Source organism: Aquarana catesbeiana, linkage group LG03 (assembly GCF_042186555.1).
Source record: "Aquarana catesbeiana isolate 2022-GZ linkage group LG03, ASM4218655v1, whole genome shotgun sequence".
Classification (NCBI taxonomy): domain Eukaryota; kingdom Metazoa; phylum Chordata; class Amphibia; order Anura; family Ranidae; genus Aquarana; species Aquarana catesbeiana.
The window spans coordinates 577,114,376-577,136,979 of record NC_133326.1 but is presented as its reverse complement, the minus strand read 5'-3'; the positions used below and the strand labels follow the sequence as shown (position 1 = coordinate 577,136,979).

The 22,604-nt window shown below is 42.7% G+C and overlaps 1 protein-coding gene across 1 annotated transcript in view; it reads right to left on the bottom strand.

Annotated features, from left to right (window-relative positions):
* Positions 1 to 22,325, bottom strand: part of EFCAB6 (EF-hand calcium binding domain 6) — a 309,070-nt gene extending 286,745 nt beyond the window's left edge. Inside the window, exons 1-2 of the mRNA XM_073621947.1 lie at positions 22,217 to 22,325; positions 16,816 to 16,866 (exon numbers count right to left, since the gene is read on the bottom strand). Of these exons, the coding sequence (XP_073478048.1) occupies positions 16,816 to 16,863 (48 nt within the window). The 5' untranslated portion in view covers positions 16,864 to 16,866; positions 22,217 to 22,325. The remainder of the gene's footprint in view (positions 1 to 16,815; positions 16,867 to 22,216) is intronic.
* Between the last annotated feature and the right edge of the window lie 279 nt (positions 22,326 to 22,604).

The following is a 22,604-nucleotide window of genomic DNA, read 5'->3' as shown; positions in this document are numbered from 1 at the left end:
TAAAGGCCAGTTCACAAGACTTAGAAGAAACTGCACTAAAGAAGAGGACTATCGGAACCAAGCACAAATGATGGGAGAGAGGTTCAAAGTGAAAGGATATGATAGCCATTGGATACAAAACCAAATAGAACATGTGAATCTCATTGAGAGAAAGAAAATGCTTGAAGACTGCCCCAAAAAAAGATTTCAACAAGAAGTGCCCAGTATAATATTGGATTTCAATACACAGTATAAAGATGTGGCAAAAGTGATTCAAAAGCATTGGCACATCTTAAAGAATGATAAAGACCTCAAAGAAATACTACCAGAGAAACCAAATATAGTATATAAAAGAGCACCCACTATAAGAGATCTAATAGTAAGGTCAGTAATTGATCCTCCCTCAAAACCTGAATACACATTTTTTTCTGGAAAAGGCTTTTATCCCTGTCGCAACTGCTATGCGTGCCGCCATGCAAAGAAATTTCAGGGAAAGCGCAAAGAGTTTACAGCCACCAGTACAGGACAAAATTTTAATATTAAAGATTTTATAGGATGTCACACAGAAGGAGTAGTCTATGTGTTACAATGTAGCTGCAACCTACAATACGTGGGCCGAACTAAAAGAGCATTAAAAACACGCATTAAGGAACACGTACAAAATATAAAATCGGTTTCCCGAAACACAATGTGTCAAAACATTTCAAACTAGTACACGATAAAGACCCCGCACACCTCCAATTTTGGGGTATAGAAAAATATAAACCATCCTGGAGAGGTAGTCACTTAGTCCGAGATATTAGTCGCAAAGAATCCAAATGGATACACTCCTTACGTACTTTGGTGCCAGGGGGACTGAACGTAGAGTTCGATTTAAATTGTTTTTTAAATAATTTTTAATATTTTAATATAAATATTAGACCTATTTTATACGAGAACCAATTATTTTTTAATAATAATCTTTTTAATAGTCTAATAAAAAATTTATATTTATTATGCGGAATCACATATTTTAAACATTAATTTACTCACTATTACATAATTAGTCTGTATCACAGGGTAATTAGAAACTATATTGTAAATGAGTATAGTGGTGATGTATATGTATTTAATGCAAGATATGTAATAATTGTTTAATTAAAATGTACCTATTTGTATTTTACTTTATATAACAGTAACTGGTACAGTTACCAGAGCACTCTCGAACCTGCTTCATATATGTAAAAAAGGAATTTTATATTAATCTATATTAATTAATTTGAGAGTGTGATTGCATTAATTCACCATTCAGTATGCATAACTCACACTTGTAGATATATAAAACAATAGCAGCAAATACTTTGGCAATAGAAATGGTCACCCTTTCCAAAAATCTTATAATACAACTACGTTTGTAATATTAAACAGCGGTAATATACTTGAATATGGAGGAATACCACCAAAAAAATGGCCGCACACATTAAAGTCCAAACTATAGAGAAAGAATCCTCCTAAAACTAAAGAAAAATGGCCGCCGAACCAAAACCACACTGACCATAAGCAAAATGGCAGCTCCGCAACTTCCGGCTCTATCATATATAAGCATACATAGAACAGCCAATCCGGTTCCCCAGATGAAGACACGTGACGGTGTCGTAACGCGTAGGGATTGGCTGGAGCAACACACTGAATCTGAAGCACAAGTGAGAGGGCGCTGAGAACGCCAGATCGTTTTTTACATTCACTTTGCCTGTTTTTAATATGAGAAATGTAAGAGTAACACCAAATAAATATTCCCCCTTTGATTTTAAAAGTTTAATGCACTAGTGGAGCCTCTTTCTTCTCCCCCCTCCCTATTTTATCTCCCCCATACTGAGTTCACTAGAGTGGAGCTGCAGAGAGGGAACGTTGGAGGAGAGAAAATAACATAGAAAGAGAAAGCTGCCAGAGACCACTCCCACACCTTAAAGACATATTACTGAATGCCTGATTACTACTAATGCAAGGTGAGAGTTCTGTGAGACCATACTGAGAGACACCAGCAGCAGAAAGATAGATTTTTACTACATTATACTTTTCAATATCAGAAGAACTATTCACAGTTGTTTTTTATATATAAATATTCACCTATTTTTATTTTTATTTTAAAGTAGCGATCATTATAGTATATAAGAGAGATTTTAACACTACCACCTAACAGACAACAGTGTTCCACAATATATTTATATACACTATATTCTTAATATTTTTATTTTTTATTTTTCACTTAATATTGCGCGAAATTTATTTTTTATTTTATATTAGGGTCTCTTTAACTGCCATGACCACTAAAAAGTCATGTACTTGAATGGGTTCTCTAATAAACATATAAACTGGCTGAGAGACTATGACATTTTTACTAAGTACTTGGGATTGTCTAAAGGAGGCACATACCGATGGCAAATCACACCACCAAACTCTCCAATGTGGGATTTAAAGTGTCACTGAAGGCTAAACCTTTTTTTTTTTTTTTTTTTGGTTAGAATAAAGGAAGTTTATAACCCTTGGATTTTTTTTGCCATCTGTTTCTCATTTGGGAGATTTATCTTCACTTCCTGCCCCATAGCCAAAATAGGAAGTGGGAGGAAATCCTTCCAAATGAGGAAATCCTGGGGTGTCTCCAGAATTGTGTCCACAGTGGAAGATTTCCCTTCAATATCTGTTCTGATGTCAACCCAAAATTTTGGATTTTCTTTTACCTTAACTTTCAATGATAATGGTAAACAGACAAATAAAGAGGGTGAATCTCCCTAACAGGGACACAGTCAGCAATAAAAACCTGATAGGTGTTCCAATCCCTCTCCACTCTATGCAAAAATAAAAAAAAAAATAAAAAAAGAGTTTGCCTTTAGTCATACCCTAATGCCAATCTGTAGCCATCCTAACTAAACTATATATATATATATATATTTCTTTTATACTTATTAATTTGAAGTTTCCCCTACTGAAAGTTCAAGTAGGATAGCAAAGTAATGTCTGTGACTACTGTATACAGAAGCCCTTGTATGACAGAACAGTGCAGTCACTGACACACCCCTATCTCCCATCTACAGCTACATTACAATTCCATTGCATGGGGTTCATTTACTAAAGGGGTAAAGCATGACTTCAATTATCCAATCATGTGCGAGCAAAAATCCTTTTTTTTTTTTTTTTTTTGTTACTTTTTCTTGCATTGGGTATTCTTGCAAAATTAATTTTCACCCAGTGTCACCTCATTCATTCAGCTAAGTGAAAGCTCGAGTGTATTGAGGCTTAAGCCTCGTACACATGATCAGAAAATCATTTGAAAAACGATTTTGGAGCGATCATACGATAATCTGATCGTTAGTACACAGCTTTCGAGAGCTGATCAGGACAGTTCATCCAATATTATTTGATCGGACATGCACGAAAAAAAATTTAGTATGATACCAGATCGTACGATTTTCGTTTAATCAGTACAATTGTCTTTTGAAAATGCAATACAAATACACTACAACACATGATATCACTTCCAAATTTTTATTCTGTCGTACGAGAATTTCCGTGACTTTAGTCAACTCATCAGGTTCGAACTGAGATTATTTTTTTAACAAACAGATGTGCTTTATTGTCACAAAAGGGAAAAATACAGAATACCAATTGACATAGTACATAACACTTCATGGGAGGTGTATAGGAATGCTCACAGATCAAGTTGGAGTGGACAGTCTTAAGGGACAAGGCATAGAAAACATCAATACTGTCCATACTAGAAGTATCATAAAACCTCCAATACTCAGAAGCCCTCCCCACCCCCCAAAACAACATACAACAGACTGTGTATCATTAGGAGGATATCCATGGAGCCCAAACTTTTTCGAATTTCCACAGACAGCCTCGTGTGATACTATACATGGGTATAGCTGCTTCATTCTGTGCTTCCCAGGCTGAAATGGACGGGGATGCGGAGTCAATCCACTTCATAAGGATCTCTTTTTTAGCGTAATAGAGCAGATAAGAGACAAGCAACTTTAGATGATAAGCTCTTTGCTCGTCATCATGGACCCCCAATAGAGCTAGTTCTGGTTTGGCTGGAATGGATATTTGTAACCTAGAGTTGATTTCTCCAAATATCGCAGTCCAATATGTCGCTATAATGGGACACTCCCAGAACATGTGGAAAAAAGTTCCAATTTGAATTTTACATTTAGGGCACATGGGGTCTTTGTCAGGGAGTATACGATGAAGTCTGAGGAGTGTAATAGATCCTATGAATAAATTTAACCTGAATTAGCTTGTCTCTAGATGCTATTACTAGTTTGGGGCCATAATCCAAACAGTCCTCCCATCCCTCTTTGTCCAATGATGGAATGTCTGCATGCCATCTGTCCCATAATTTCTCTATCTTAGGGGAGTCCTTGCCTAGGAGTACGTTATATAGAGTAGACAGGGGTTTAGAGACATCTCCAGGAGAGAGAAGTTCCTCAATAGGATCAGCTTGAAGTAGGGGTGCTTGCGGAAATTGGGCCCTAGTCGCGTGTCTAAGCTGTAGATACCTAAACCTCATCCATTGGGGTAATTGGAATTTGTTCATTATGTCTGTCAGGGAAATCAACTCCCCATTGGGCATTATTTGCCCCAGGGTTATAATACCATATCTAGCCCAAAGCTGCGGGACCGGAATAGTACAAAAGTGCTTTAACACTGGATTCCCCCATAAAGGATGTGCTGGTGATAACTGGCCCGGCCTAAGGTATCTACGTCTAGCAGCCACCCATACCCTCCAAGTCGCCTGAGTGGGTCCAGGGACCTTCAAGTATGCCCCGGCCCTCGGTATGGAAAGTTACGAAGGTCAGTAAGCGAGCCCAAGCAGTTTGCCTCAAGGCAGACTGCAGCGTTAGTTCTGGAGCCCTGTAACCACCAATGGACCGACACTAACATAACAGCCCAGAAGTATACCTGGAAATTGGGGAGAGCCAAGCCCCCCAAATCGGCAGGCAACCACAAGGTGGAGCGTGCCAACCTGGGGTTACCACCATTCCAAATAAAAGATCCCACCAATTGATCAATCTCCTTAAAAAATGAAACAGGGACCCATACCGGACAATTTAGTTACATTTAGGCAGTATCATCATCTTAAGGAGGTTAATGCGCCCCAGTAGATTCAGTGGCAAATTAGCCGATGCAGAGCATTTTGTACATAGAGTATTCAAGACAGGGTTTAGATTCTTTATAATAAAATCAGAGGGATTTTTTGTGATCACTATCCCGAGGTATTTAAACTCCTTCACCCATTGTAACAGGGAGGAGGGAGGCCCAGATGCAGCTCCATCATCCAGAGGAAATAACACTGATTTCGTCCAGTTGATTTTTACACCTGATAATCCGCCAAAATTATCAAAAATGCGCAGGGCAGCTTGAAGAGAGGGGCCGGCATCATTTAGATATAAAAGCGCGTCGTCGGCGTAGAGGGACCGCCGCTCTTCCATCATACCCACCCGCAGGCCCCGGACATCTGGAGCACTCCTGATCGATATGGCCAGGGGCTCCAGCGCCAGGGCGAACAGGCTGGGGGAGAGCGGGCAGCCCTGCCTCTTACCGCGAAACAAATGAAAGGGCTCCGAGACCCAATTATTCGTACGGACGCGAGCTCTGGGAGCATGGTATAATAATCGAATGCCGTGAATAAACTTAGGACCAAATCCAAATTTATGCAATACAGTCCATAAATAGTTCCATTCGACCGTGTCGAATGCCTTTTCGGCATCAAGAGAGGCAATAACTCTGGTCCCTGGGTTATCATGTGGGATAGTAGGATTAAGGAATAGGGGTCTTAAATTTATGTCGGTTCCTTTGCCCGGCATAAAACCTGTTTGATCTATGCCGATTAGATCCTTTATAACGTGAGATAATCGGATGGCCAGAACCTTCGCAAAGATCTTGGCGTCCACATTGATCAAGGAGATGGGCCTGTAGGATGCACAATCAAGTGGATCCTTACCAGGTTTAGGAACCAACACAATAATTGCCTCATTCATTGAATCAGATAAGGCCTCCAGCGCCGCAAATTTATATAGTAGTGAGGTCAATTTAGGGGCCAGAAGTTCCGAAAAATTAGTGTAAAATTTGGGTAGGCCATCCGCCCCAGGTGCCCCCCCCCCCCCCCCTGGAGATGTCCCATGGCAATTTGAACCTCTTCAAGCATAATGTCTGCCTCCAAACCCTCTTTAGCTTCCGTAGTCAGGACCAGAATGGACAATGAATCAAGAAACAAGGACAGGGCAGAGTCAGAGGCATCCGCCCGAGACGAATATACTTCCTGGAAGTACTCTCTAAAATGGCCACTAACCACTTGCCGACCGCCTCACGCATATATACGTGAGCAGGTCGGCACGGGCAGGCAAAATCACGTACCTGATACGTGATGCCTTCCCGCGGGCGGGGGGTCCGATCGGACCCCCCCCCGGTGCCCTGAGTGGTCGGCTCTTGTTCGCGGGCGATTAGGGGTCAGGGGGAGGCCATCCATTGATGGCCACCCCCTCCCGATCGCTCCCACGAATCAAATGCTTCCTCTCCCTCTGTAATGTAAACAGAGGGAGAGGAAGTGATGTAATCTCTCCTGGAGCCGGTCTTTTTGATCCGACGCCGAGGAGAGAAGACATCCAAGTAAGTGCACCAACACCACATACTCAGTAGAACACGCAGGCACACTTGTCACCCCCCTGTCACCCCCCGATCACCCCCCGATCACCCCCCTGTACCCCCTGTCACTCTGACACCAATAGCAGTGTTTTTTTTTTTTTTGCATTGGTGTCAGTTTGTCAGTTATAAGTGTTAGGGCAGTTAGGTTAGCCCCCTTTAGGTCTAGGGTACCCCCCCTTAGGTCCAGGGTACCCCCTAACCCCCCCTAATAAAAGTTAACCCCTTGATTACCCCCCGTCACCAGTGTCGCTAAGCGATCGTTTTTCTGATCGCTGTATTAGTGACACAGGTGACGCTAGTTTAGGGAGGTAAGTATATAGGTTCGCTGTCAGTGTTTTATAGCGACAGGGACCCCCATATACTACCTGCTAAAGGTTTTAACCCCCTGATTGCCCCCTAGTTAACCCTTTCACCAGCAATCACCGTATAAGTGTTACGGGTGACGCTGGTTAGATAGTTTGTTTTTTGTAGTTTATTACAGTTTATTACAGTTTATTATAGTTTTAGGGCACCCGCCGTTTATTACCTTATAAAGGTTTAACCCCCTAATTGCCCGGCGGTGATAGAAGTTAAGTTTTTAGGATCAGATAAGGTCTGCGTCGCCCCAGGCAGCGTCAGGTTAGCGCCAGTACCGCTAAAACCCACGCACGCAGCATACACCTCCCTTAGTGCTATAGTATCTGAACGGATCGATATCTGATCCGATCAGATCTATACTCCCCAGCAGTTTAGGGTTCCCTGAAACGCAGTGTTAGCGGGATCAGCCCAGATACCTGCTAGCACCTGCGTTTTGCTCCTCGGCCCAGCCCAGCCCAGCCCACCCAAGTGCAGTATCGATCGATTACTGACACTTACAAAACACTAAGCACACATAACTGCAGCGGTCGCAGAGTCAGGCCTGATCCCTGCGATCGCTAACAGTTTTTTGGTAGCGTTTTGAATCAGTCGCTGACAGTCGGGAGCTTTTTTGCCTGTGAGTCTCACTAGTGTACCCCTAAATTTAGAGGCCAAAATGGCAAATCGAAGGTACACTAGTGAAGAGGCCTACAGGATTCTGAGCATGACAGATAGTGAAGAGGAAGTCACTCATCTGTCAAGTTCAGGCTCAGAATACGATCCTGTAGAGGACAGCGGCTCCATGACAGATAGCTCTGACGACGGAGTTGTGGTCCCTGCTAAGGTCAGGCGTACCAGACCCCGAACTTATGCTGTCCTTGAAGTGCAAGAACCGCAGGGCTCTCGTATGGAGCAGAGAGGTACTAGCGCCGCTACTCCTTCTGGTGAACTGGCAAGCACCAGCGGCCTAGTACACCCTGGTCGTACATCCAGCACTGCAGTATCACGTGGTGACGTGGCGAGTCCCATAAGTGCAGTTCAAGCTGGCGAGGTGGCAAGCACTAGTAGTGTCCCGCTGCCACCAAGAAGACGAACACAGGCCCGTCGTGCCCATAGTGCCCTTCCTGCTGCATTGGCCAATCCGAATTGGGTACCCACCACTTCTGCAGCACCCGTACTTCCCCCTTTCACTGGCCAACCCGGAATTCAGGTGGAAACAGTTGACTTTACGCCACTGGATTTTTATTCACTGTTTTTCACCGAAGATCTCTATAGATCTATTGTGGACCAAAGCAATTTATACGCTGGTCAATACATCGCCACTATGCCCCAGTCCACCCTTGCCAGAGATTGGAGACCAATTACGGTCTCCGAATTTAAGATCTTTCTGGGCCTTTCCCTCCTCATGGGGTTGAATAAAAAGAGTGAGTTGCGGTCATATTGGTCCACTGACCCAATTTACCATTCACCCTTGTTCTCTGCTTCCATGGCCAGGGCACGATACGAGCAGATTTTGCGGTTCATGCACTTCAACGACAATGAACTCTGTCGTCCTCGTGGAGACCCTGAATACGATCGGCTCTACAAAATTCGGCCCCTCGTAAACCACTTCAACCAACGTTTTGCAGACTTGTTTACCCCCCATCAAGTTGTCTGCGTTGATGAGTCCCTGGTTAAATTTTCTGGCCGCTTGTCATTCAAACAGTACCTTCCCAGCAAGCGTGCCAGATACGGGGTCAAGATGTATAAGCTCTGTGACAGGGCCACAGGCTATACATGTAGATTTATGGTTTACGAGGGAAAAGATAGTCACGTAGAGCCGACAAACTGCCCTGACTACATAGGAAGCGCTGGCAAGATAGTGTGGGACTTGGTGTCACCCTTATTCGGAAAGGGGTACCACTTGTACGTGGACAATTATTATACGAGCGTGCCACTTTTTAGCCACCTTTTTGATCATCAGATTGGAGCATGTGGCACCGTGCGACCTAATCGCCGGGGCTTTCCCCAGCGGCTTGTAGATTCCCGTCTTAGGCTGGGGGAGAGAGCCTGCTTGAAGTATAATAATTTGCTCGCTATGAAGTGGAGGCATAAGAAGAATGTTTTCGTTCTCACCTCCCTTCATGCAGACACGATGGTCCAAATTCCTACGGCGACTGGTGTTGTGGAGAAACCCCTCTGTGTCCACGAATATAACCTTAATATGGGAGGGGTGGACCTCAACGACCAGTTGTTGGCGCCGTACCTAATTGCCCGTAAGGCCAGACGCTGGTACAAAAAAGTGTCTGTTTATTTATTTCAATTGGCTTTGCTGAATGCTTATGTGCTATACAGAGCTTCAGGACGGACTGGATCCTTCCTTAAATTCCAGGAAGAGATCGTCAGAGCCCTTCTGTATCCAGACGGTGCTCCACCTCACCTTCCCCAACCAAATGCAGTAAGCCGGCTGCATGAGAGGCATTTTCTTTATGCCCTCCCGAGTACCCCTACCCAACGAACCCCCCAAAAAAGATGTCGTGTCTGCAGCAAGCGCGGATTTAGGCGTGACACCCGGTATTGTTGTCCCCTCTGTCCTGGCAATCCTGGTCTTTGCATTGGTGAATGTTTTGAACGCTACCATACACTAGTGGAGTATTAGCGTAGGGTACAGCACTGCACAGACTAGGCACACTTCCACAGGGTCTCCCAAGATGCTGTCGCATTTTGAGAGACCCAAACCTGGTACCAGTTAAAAAAGTTAAAGTTACAAAAAAAAGTGTAAAAAAAACAAAAAAAAGTAAAAAAAAGAAAAAAACACAAAAAAAATATAAAATAAAAAAACCAAAAATAGTTGTTGTTTTATTGTTCTCTCTCTATTCTCTCTCTATTCTCTCTCTATTGTTCTGCATTCTATACTGCAATGTTTTATTGTTATGTTTTTATCATGTTTGCTTTATAGGTATGCAATTTTTTTATACTTTGTTTTTTTTTATTGTTAACCACCTTTGTGTTTTCAGGTACGCCATTCAGCTGCAGAGCGGATTTATTTATCTTGACAGCAACAGCGTTTGCTCCCACGATACATAAAGCCGCGACTCCAGCGCTGTCGGAGGTGATTTCACCACCACAGTTACATACTTCAGCATATATGCCGAAGCGTGGGGGCAGCAGTGGGTGGAGGAGCGATTTGCTCCTGCCTTTTGCGGGAGGATGCCCCCATGCTTCGGCATATATATTTTTTAGGTAGGCACAGGTTGCGTTAAATGTTTTATTTTTTACTATGTTTTTTTTGTATTTTGCTTTGCAGGTATGGTAAGTATTACTGTTATACTGTAATGTTACTTTGTTTTTTTGTTAACCATCATTTGCTTAGCAGGTACGCCATTCAGCTGCAGAGCGGATTTATTTATCTTGACAGCAACAGCGTTTGCTCCCACGATACATAAAGCCGCGACTCCAGCGCTGTCGGAGGTGATTTCACCACCACAGTTACATACTTCAGCATATATGCCGAAGCGTGGGGGCAGCAGTGGGTGGAGGAGCGATTTGCTCCTGCCTTTTGCGGGAGGATGCCCCCATGCTTCGGCATATATATACGGTGCATGTATGCCCATCATTAGAAGTGGGTGGATGAAGGGAGGTATTCTAATGGTGGGCATACCCACCGATCAATATCTTTTTTTCGTTCAGCCCACAGGCTGCATGAAAAAAAAGTTTACAATGTATGCCCAACAAGGACCAGCAACGTACTGGTATGTTGCTGGACTTTGAGTGGTTATACCAGAATGATGCCTGCAGGTTTAGGTATCATCTTGGTATCATTCTTTTCAGCCAGTGGTCGGCTTTCTTGTAAAAGCAATCCTAGCGGCTAATTAGCCTCTAGACTGCTTTTACAAGCAGTGGGAGGGAATGCCCCCCCCCCCACACCGTCGTCCATGTTTTTCTCTGGCTCTCCTGTCCCAACAGGGAACTTGAGAATGCAGCCGGTGATTCAGCCAGCTGACCATAGAGCTGATCAGAGACCAGAATGGCTCCAAACATCTCTATGGCCTAAGAAACTGGAAGCTACAAGCATTTCATGACTTAGATTTCGCCGGATGTAAACAGCGCCATTGGGAAATTGGGAAAGCATTTTATGACACCGATCTTGGTGTGGTCAGATGCTTTGAGGGCAGAGGAGAGATCTAGGGTCTAATAGACCCCAATTTTTTCTAAAAAGAGTACCTGTCACTACCTATTGCTATCATGGGGGATATTTACATTCCCTGAGATAACAATAAAAATGATAAAAAAAAATAAAAATGAAAGGAACAGTTTAAAAATAAGATAAAAAAGCAAAAAAAATAATAAAAAAAAAAAAAAAAAAAAAAAAAGCACCCCTGCCCCCCCCCTGCTCTCGCACAAAGGCGAACGCAAGCGTCGGTCTGGCGTCATATGTAAACAGCAATTGCACCATGCATGTGAGGTATCACCGCGAAGGTCAGATCGAGGGCAGTAATTTTAGCAGTAGACCTCCTCTGTAAATCTAAAGTGGTAACCTGTAAAGGCTTTTAAGGGCTTTTAAAAATGTATTTAGTTTGTCGCCACTGCACGTTTGTGCGCAATTTTAAAGCATGTCATGTTTGGTATCCATGTACTCGGCCTAAGATCATCTTTTTTATTTCATCAAACATTTTGACAAAATAGTGTGTTTTAGTGTATTAAAATTTAAAAAAGTGTGTTTTTTCCCCAAAAAATGCGTTTGAAAAATCGCTGCGCAAATACTGTGTGAAAAAAAAAAATGAAACACCCACCATTTTAATCTGTAGGGCATTTGCTTTAAAAAAATATATATATGTCTGAGGGTTCAAAGTAATTTTTTTGCAAAAAAAAATAATTTTTTCATGTAAACAATAAGTGTCAGAAAGGGCTTTGTCTTCAAGTGGTTAGAAGAGTGGTCGATGTGTGACATAAGCTTCTAAATGTTGTGCATAAAATGCCAGGACAGTTCAAAACCCCCCCAAATGACCCCATTTTGGAAAGTAGACACCCCAAGCTATTTGCTGAGAGGCATGTCGAGTCCATTGAATATTTTATATTGTGACACAAGTTGCGGGAAAAAGACAAATTTTTTTTTTTTTTTTTTTTTTTTTGCACAAAGTTGTCACTAAATGATATATTGCTCAAACATGCCATGGGAATATGTGAAATTGCACCCCAAAATACATTCTGTTGCTTCTCCTGAGTACGGGGATACCACATGTGTGAGACTTTTTGGGAGCCTAGCCACGTACGGGACCCCGAAAACCAAGCCCCGCCTTCAGGCTTTCTAAGGGCGTAAATTTTTGATTTCACTCTTCACTGCCTATCACAGTTTCGGAGGCCATGGAATGCCCAGATGGCACAACCCCCCCCCAAATGACCCCATTTTGGAAAACAGACACCCAAAGCTATTTGCTGAGAGGTATAGTGAGTATTTTGCAGACCTCACTTTTTGTCACAAAGTTTTGAAAATTGAAAAAAGAAAAAAAAAATACGTTTTTCTTGCCTTTCTTCATTTTCAAAAACAAATGAGAGCTGCAAAATACTCACCATGCCTCTCAGCAAATAGCTTGGGGTGTCTACTTTCCAAAATGGGGTCATTTGGGGGGGTTTTGTGCCATCTTGGCATTTTATGGCCTTCAAAAGTGTGATAGGTAGTGAGGAGTAAAATCAAAAATGTATGCCCTTAGAAATCCTGAAGGCGGTGCTTGGTTTTCGGGGCCCCGTACGCGGCTAGGCTCCCAAAAAGTCCCACACATGTGGTATCCCCGTACTCAGGAGAAGCAGCAGAATATATTTTGGGGTGTAATTCCACATATGCCCATGGCATGTTTGAACAATATATCATTTAGTGACAACTTTGTGCAAAAAAAAATTAAAAAAAAAAAAAATTGTCACTTTCCCGCAACTTGTGTCAAAATTTAAAATATTCCATGGACTCAACATGCCTCTCAGCAAATAGCTTGGGGTGTCTACTTTCCAAAATGGGGTCAATTGGGGGGGGTTTGTGCCATCTGGGCATTTTATGGCCTTCAAAAATGTGATAGGTAGTGGGGAGTGAAATTACAACTTTACACCCTTAGAAATCCTGAAGGCGGTGCTGGGTTTTCGGGGCCCCGTACGCAGCTAGGCTCCCAAAAAGTCCCACACATGTGGTATCCCCGTACTCAGGAGAATCAGCAGAATGTATTTTGGGGTGCAATTCCACATATGCCCATGGCCTGTGTGAGCAATATATCATTTAGTGACAACTTTGTGCAAAAAAAAAAAAAAATTCTCACATTCCCGCAACTTGTGTCAAAAAATAAAATATTCCATGGACTCAACATGCCTCTCAGCAAATAGCTTGGGGTGTCTACTTTCCAAAATGGGGTCATTTGGGGGGCTTTTGTGCCATCTTGGCATTTTATGGCCTTCAAAACTGTGATAGGTAGTGAGAAGTGAAATCAAAAATTTATGCCCTTAGAAATCCTGAAGGCGGTGCTTGGTTTTCGGGGCCCCGTACGCGGCTAGGCTCCCAAAAAGTCCCACACATGTGGTATCCCCGTACTCAGGAGAAGCAGCAGAATATATTTTGGGGTGCAATTCCACATATGCCCATGGCATGTTTGAGCAATATATCATTTAGTGACAACTTTGTGCAAAAAAAAAAAAAAAAAAAAAAAAATTGTCACTTTCCAGCAACTTGTGTCAAAATACAAAATATTCCATGGACTCAACATGCCTCTCAGCAAATAGCTTGGGGTGTCTACTTTCCAAAATGGGGTCATTTGGGGGGGGTTTGTGCCATCTTGGCATTTTATGGCCTTCAAAACTCTGATAGGTAGTGAGGAGTGAAATGAAAAATTTATGCCCTTAGAAATCCTAAAGGCGGTGATTGGTTTTCGGGGCCCCGTACGCGGCTAGGCTCCCAAAAAGTCCCACACATGTGGTATCCCCATACTCAGGAGAAGCAGCTAAATGTATTTTGGGGTACAATTCCACATATGCCCATGGCCTGTGTGAGCAATATATCATTTAGTGACAACTTTGTGCAAAAAAAAAAAAAATTGTCACATTCCCACAACTTGTGTCAAAAAATAAAATATTCCATGGACTCAACATACCTCTCAGCAAATAGCTTGGGGTGTCTACTTTCCAAAATGGGGTCATTTGGGGGTGTTTTGTGCCATCTTGGCATTTTATGGCCTTCAAAACTGTGATAGGTAGTGAGGAGTGTAATCAAAAATCTATGCCCTTAGAAATCCTGAAGGCGGTGCTTGGTTTTCGGGGCCCCATACGCGGCTAGGCTCCCAAAAAGTCCCACACATGTGGTATCCCCGTACTCAGGAGAAGCAGCTGAATGTATTTTGGGGTGCAATTCCACATATGCCCATGGCCTGTGTGAGCAATATATCATTTAGTGACAACTTTTTGTAAATTTTTTTTTTTTTTTTTTTTTTGTCATTATTCAATCACCTGGGACAAAAAAAATAAATATTCAATGGGTTCAACATGCCTCTCAGCAATTTCCTTGGGGTGTCTACTTTCCAAAATGGGGTCATTTGGGGGGGTTTTGTACTGCCCTGCCATTTTAGCACCTCAAGAAATGACATAGGCAGTCATAAACTAAAAGCTGTGTAAATTCCAGAAAATGTACCCTAGTTTGTAGGCGCTATAACTTTTGCGCAAACCAATAAATATACGCTTATTGACTTTTTTTTTACCAAAGACATGTGGCCGAATACATTTTGGCCTAAATGTATGACTAAAATTGAGTTTATTGGATTTTTTTTATAACAAAAAGTAGAAAATATCATTTTTTTTCAAAATTTTCGGTCTTTTTCCGTTTATAGCGCAAAAAATAAAAATGGCAGAGGTGATCAAATACCATCAAAAGAAAGCTCTATTTGTGGGAAGAAAAGGACGCAAATTTCGTTTGGGTACACCATTGCATGACCGCGCAATTAGCAGTTAAAGCGACGCAGTGCCAAATTGTAAAAAGTGCTCTGGTCAGGAAGGGGGTAAATCCTTCCGGGGCTGAAGTGGTTAATGTTATTGGGAGATGTAAGTAGCTGACCAGAACTATCTCTGATGGAACCTATAGGGGTGGATGGTAAGTTACCCTTAGCCAACTCGAACTGAGATTAGCATGCAAAAAAAAAAAACGGACAATCATTCGTCCCATAATCTCATTGTGCGTATCAGGCATAACTGAGTAGATGAACCATGTTTTCTTCCATTCTTCCCCCAGACCAGCGCCTGTAATATCACCCTTCAGACTGACAACCTGGGGAGAGCCAATACTTGAAAAGAAACCAAAGCCAAAAAAAAAAAAAAAAAACGGTAAAAAATGAACATGGGTTGCTATTTTTAGAGAAAAACAACCCAAGTTTAGCTGTGTTGCATGGCATTTTATAAATGGTGACAATTCAGCTTTAAAGAAGAATTCCAGGTTTGGACATTTGACATGCATACACCATACCTGTGGGATCCCTCTAGAAGCTGGAAATCACTGTAGCTACTTTAGTAATCTCCACTTGCTTCTGGGTCCTGTGCCAAACGGCTGCCTTGCTGCATTGTGAACACGGGAGGTCGCCTGCTTGGCATGGGTGCCATTCAGCAAACGCTTTGAATATTTTCAGTTTATGCAACTCATTCTCTGATTGGACGAAGTATAGAGTGTGATGTCACAACCCTGCCTCTCCACCTTGTCCAAGAAGAGAATGCTTTACACTCATTGAGAAAATGCAAAGAGAACTCTGAATAGCGCCTGTGCCAAATGGGCGACCTCCTGTATACACAATGCAGCAGGGCAGCCGCTTGGCACATGACCTGGAAGCAAATGGAGAATAGTGGTGTCTACTACAAGGATTTCCTTCTTAGAGGGATCCCACAGGTATGGTATATACATAGTTATATTGGTCCAATCTAGATCAATGTAACTATGTAAAAAATATTCATACCTGGAATTCTGCTTTACCCACCAACACAAATGCAAAAGAGAAACTAGGCTGGGGTTGACCTTTAAATACCAAGTGTTCTAATAAAACCAAACCTGACATAACACATATATAAAAATTCAAAATCCCTAAGATGCCAGTACACACCTACCATTCTTCATTGCAGCTCTTATAAGAACGAAAGCTTTCCTTGATACACAAATTTTCTGAAAGTCAGAACATAGCCACACCCCTCTCCTCCACCTATCTTATGATGTTATGCCAGTGTCTCTCTGTTCTGCTGGATTATTCCGTGGGGTGTGGAGACAGGGACGGCCCTACCATGGGTCCCAGTGGGTCCATTGGACCAAGGTAGCACTTTAAGAGTGGCAGCAAATTGAACCACAGCCCCTCTCCTTCTCTTCTGTTTACCCAGCAATATGACAACCAAAATTTTGTTTTCAGCCCACCCCTATACTGCCCTAGCCTGTCTATATACGACCCTAGTCTGTGTATATACTACCCCAGTCTGCTCCTATACTGCCTTAGCCTGTCCATATACTACCCTAGCCTGTCTATATACTACTCTAGCCTGTCTATATACTACCCTAGCCTGCCTCTATACTACCCTAGACTGTCTATATTTTGCCTAGCCTGCCCTAGCCCGCCCCTTGGAATTGAACATAATGGTATGTCATATAATTTTGCATATCATGTCCTTTTGGTGGGCATGATTTTTTTTTTTTTGGGGGGGGGGGGTAGGGAGGCAGCATTTCATTCGTGGACCCAGGCAGCACAATGTTTTTGGGACAGCCCTGTGCGGAGAAGTGTCCAAATGTTCCAAATTTACATCAAGCGTGTCTTTCCATATGAAAACCAAAATGCTGACACATACCTGTGACAGGAATAGCTGTGCTGAAGGTCTATATGAAGAATGCTCCATTGTCTATTTGAAAAAAATAAAGCTTGTTGAAATAACAGTGCACATTCCAAATCCCACACAAACACAACAAGAACATGAAATCTCCATGTACAACGCATCACTAGTGGAGAATAAACTAGGACCCCTTTTAGACAAAAAAATCCCTCTGTTGCCAACTGTACATTTAAATAGATCCATGTCTCAAAAATGTAAAGAAGTACAGAATGATTTATTTAAGCTTTCATTAATTTAATCATTCAATTAAGCTTAGGGGAGGATCTGAATATCCAGGCTTACATTATCACATGTGCAGGCTTACCTAACAAAGGTTGACATTTTCCCCTTATCTAGCTCAATTTTCTCTTCTGGAAGATGTTCTGCTCATTTGAATTACTAATCCGAGAACACAGAAGGTATGAGAAACTTCCCTTCCTGAGTCCAGAGCCCCTATGATCTGTGTGTGATATCCCATCCCCCTACTACATCATTGCAAGACGGGGATCCCCAGAGCACAGCTAATAACAAATACAGGGGGAGACACATATGGGTATGGGAGTCACAGAGAGCGCCTATGAGAGTCATAAAGAGAACCTATGGGAGTCATGGAGCACCTACGGGAGTCAGAGTGCACCCCTGGGTGTCATAGACAGCACCTATAGAAAAAAAAAAGCACCTATAGGAGTCAGACAGATCACCTATGAGAGTCATAGGGTGTGCCTATAGGAGTCAGAGAGATCACCCATAGGTCAGTCGTATAGATCACCTATAGGACAGTCACAGAGTGCACCTATAGGAGAATAATAGAGAGCACCCATAGGAGAATAATAGAGAACACCTATAGGGGAGTCACAGGGAACACCTATAGGACAGTTATAAAGATCACCTGTGAGGGAGTCACAGAGATCACCTATGGGGGAGTCATAGAGAACACCTATAGGGGAGTCATGCAGAACACCTATAGATGCGCCACAGAGAGCACATATAGAAGAGTCATAGAGAACACATATAGATGAGTAATAGATATAACCTATAGGAGAGTCACAGAAATCACCTATAGGGGAGTAATTGAGAACACCTATAGGAAAACCCTGGAGATCACCTATAGGAGAGACATAGAGAAGACCTATAGTACAGTTATGGAGGTCACCTATGGAAGAGTCGTAGAGATCACATATGGGAGAATCATTTAGAACACCTATAGATGAGTCATAGAGATCACCTATAGGAGAGTCATAGGAGAGTCATAGAGAACACCTTTAGGACAGTCATCGAAATCACCTATAGGAGAGTCCTAGAGATCACCTATAGGAGAGTCATAGAGATCGCTTATAGGAGAGTCCCAGAGAAGACCTATAGGACAGTCATAGAGATTGCCTTTAGGAGAGTCAGAACACCTAAAGGGAGTCATAGAGAACACCTAAAGGTGAGTCATAGAGAACACCTAAAGGAGAGTGGTAGAGAACACCTTTAGGACAGTCATAGAGAACACCTATAGCACAGTCATAGAGATCACCTTTAGGACAGTCATAGAGAACACCTATAGGACAGTCATAGAGAACACCTATAGGGGTGTCATAGCGAACATCTACAGGGGAGTCATAGAGAAGACCTATAGGACAGTCATAGAGATCAAATATAGGAGAGTCATAGAGATCACCTATAGGAGAATCATAGAGAACACCTATAGGACAGTCATAGAGACCACCCATATGAGTCATAGAGAACACCTATAGGACCGTCATGTAAATCACCTATAGGACAGTCATAGCAATCACCTATAGGGGAGCCATAGAGATTACATATAGGGGTGTCATAGCTATCATCTATAGGAGAATCATAGAGAACACCTATAGGACAGCCATAGAGATTACCCATAGGACAGCCATGGAGATTACCCATAGGAGAGTCATAGAGAACACCTATAGGACAGTCATAGAGATCACCTATAGGAGAGTCATAGAGACCACCCATATGAGTCATAGAGAACACCTATAGGACCGTCATGTAAATCACCTATAGGACAGTCATAGCAATCACCTATAGGGGAGCCATAGAGATTACATATAGGGGTGTCATAGCTATCATCTATAGGAGAATCATAGAGAACACCTATAGGACAGCCATAGAGATTACCCATAGGACAGTCATCGAGATTACCCATAGGACAGTCCTAGAGATCACCGATAGGACAGCCCTAGAGATCACCTATAGGATGGTCATATAGAACACCTATAGGAGAGTCCTAGAGAACACCTATAGGAGAGTCCTAGAGTTCACCCATTGAAAGTCACGGAGAACACCTATAGGACAGTCATATAGATCACCTATAGGATAGTCACAGAAATAACACCTATAGGACAGCCATAGAGATCAACCATAGGACAGTCATGGAGATCCCCTACAGGACAGTCATGAAGATCACCTATAGGAGATACAGAAAAACACCTATAGGACAGTCATAAAGATCACCTATATGAGACACAGAAAAAACACCCATAGGAAAGTCATACAGAACACCTATAGGAGAGTCATAGGGAACACCTATAGGACAGTCATAGATATCACCTATGGGAGAGTCATAGAGAACACCAATAGGACAGTCATGTAAATCACCTATAGGACAGTCACAGAAATCACCTGTAGGACAGTCATAGAGAACACCTATAAGAAAGTCATAGATATCACCCATAGGAGAGACAGAAATAACACCTATATGACAGTCATAGCGATCACCTATAGGGGAGTCATAGAGATCAGCTATAGGACAGCCATGAAGACAACCCATAGGACAGTCATGGAGATCACCTATAGGACAGTCCTAGAGATCACCTATAGAAGACAGAAAAAAATGATAGGAGAGTCATAATGATCACCTATAGGACAGTTATAGAGAACACCCATAGGAGAGTCATAGATATCACCTATAGGAGAGTCATAGAGATCACCTATAGGACAGACATAGAGAATACCCATAGGAGAGACATAGAGATCACCCATAGGACAGTCATAGAGTTCACCTATAGAAAGAGTCATATAGAACACCTATAGGAGAGTCCTAGAGAACACCCATAGGACAGTCATAATTCACCTATAGAGTCATGGAGAACACCTATAGATGAGTCATAGATATTACCTATAGGAGAGTCATTGAGATCACCTATAGGTATGTCATGGAGAGCACCTATAGGTGAGTAGTAGAGAACACCTATAGGGGAGTCATGTAGATCACCTATAGGAGAGGCATAGAGATCACCTATAGGAGAGTCATAGAGAACACCTATAGGACAGTCACAGATAACACCTATAGGAGAGTCATAGAGAACACCTACAGGGGAGTCATAGAGATCACACCTATAGGACAGTCATAAAGAACACCTAGAGGACAGTCATAAAGAACACCTATAGGACAGTCATAGAGATCACCCATAGCAAAGTCATAGAGAACACCTATAGAGGAGTCATAGAGATCACATATAGGAGAGTCATAGAGATCACCTATGGGAGAGCCATCGAGAACACCTATAGGACAGTCATATAGATCGCTTATAGGACAGTCACAGAGATCACCCATAGGACAGTCACAGAGATCACCTATAGGACAGTCATAGATATCACCCATAGGAGAGACAGAAATAACACCTATAGGACAGTCATAGCGATCACGTATAGGAGAGTCATAGAGATCACCTATAGGGGAGTCATAGCGATCACCTATAGGACAGCCATAGAGACCACCCATAGGACAGTCATGGGGATCACCTATAGGAAAGTCATAAAGATCACCTATAGGAGATACAGAAAAAACACCTATAGGACAGTCATAATGATCACCCATAGGAGAGACAGAAAAACACCTGTAAGAGAGTCATGTAAATCAGCTATAGGACAGTCACAGAAATCACCTGTAGAACAGTCATAGAGAACACCTATAGGACAGTCATATAGATCACCTATAGGATAGTCACAGAAATAACACCTATAGGACAGCTATAGAGATCACCCATAGGACAGTCATGGAGATCACCTATAGGACAGTCATAGATATCACCTACAGGGCAGTCATAGAGATCACCTACAGGAGAGTCATAGAGAACACCAATAGGATAGTCATAGAGATCACCTATAGGACAGTCATAAAGATCACCTATAGGAGATACAGGTAAAACACCTATAGGACAGTAATAGCGATCACCTATAGGAGAGACAGAAAAAAAACACCTATAGGAGAGCCATAGAGAACACCTATAGGACAGTCATAGAGATCACCTATAGAAGAGTCATAGAGATCACCTATAGGAGAGCCATAGAGATCACCTATAGGAGAGCCATAGAGATCACCTATAGGAGAGCCATAGAGATCACCTATAGGACAGTCAGATATCACATATAGGAGAGTCATAGAGATCACCTATAGGAGAGTCATAGAGACCACCTATAGGAGAGTCATAGAGAACACCTATAGGACAGTCATGTAAATCACGTATAGGACAGTCACAGGCATCAACCATAGGACAGCCATAGAGATCACCTATTGGAGAGTCATAGAGGACACATATAGGACAGGCAAAGAGATCACCTATAGGAGAGTCATAGCGAACACATATAGGACAGTCATAGAGATCACCTATAGGAGAGTCATAGAGAACATATATAGGACAGTCATAGAGATCACCTATAGGAGAGTCATAGAGATCATTCATAGGAGAGTCATAGAGGAACCTATAGGAGAGTCATAGAGAACACCTATAGGACAGTCATGTAAATCACCTCTAGGATAGTCACAGAAATCACCTGTAGGACAGTCATAGAGAACACCTATAGGACAGTCATAGCGATCACCTATAAGAGAGTCATGGAGAACACCTATAGGATAGTCATAAAGATCACCTATATGTGAGACAGAAAGAACACCTACAGGACAGTCATAGTGAACACCAATAGGATAGTCATAGAGATCACCTATATGAGAGAGAGAAAGAACACCTATAGGACAGCCATAAAGATCGCCTATAGGGGAGTCATAAAGAACACCTATATAGGAGTCATAAAGATCACCTATAGGAGAGTCATATAGAGCACCTATAGGACAGTCATATAGATCACCTATAGGATATTCACAGAAATAACACCTATAGAACAGTTATAGAGAACACCCATAGGACAGTCATAGAGTTCGTCTATAGAAGAGTCATAGAAAACACCTATAGGGGAGTCATAGAGATCACCCATAGGACAGTCATATAGATCACCTATAGAAATCGTAAAATGGGAGTCATAGTGGACAGCTCCATTGGGAATCTGAGCCAGGTACTCCTGGCACCCATGGAAGCTGTGTCCCGTGGGGCTCTATACACACTCGGGGTGTCACACTAACCTGTTCCCGGGGAGGAGGGATCACAGCCGGCCGCCCTCGCTCTCTCTCTCTCGGGGATCCCAACAACGCTTTCTCTGGTCCGGAATGTTTCCAGGACGCTGTTGCCGCGGAAACCACTCCCGAACTGTGATTGGCGGAGAAAGGCATGTGATAGGGCACGGAAGAACTCTATTGGAGAACGGGGGTTGCCAAGGGGTGAGTGGGCGGGACTTCTACAGCCAAAGTTGGTGAGAGTGTCCTGGGCGGACTAGGACTGCACAGCCCGATACAGATAGGAAGCACTCAGCATACACCATATAGTCTCCTCCCTCCGTCCTCCGTACTGAGCTCCTATCTGGTTGGGCACTGCTGGCTCTCATACTAAGTCATCTGGACCTCATGCTGAAAA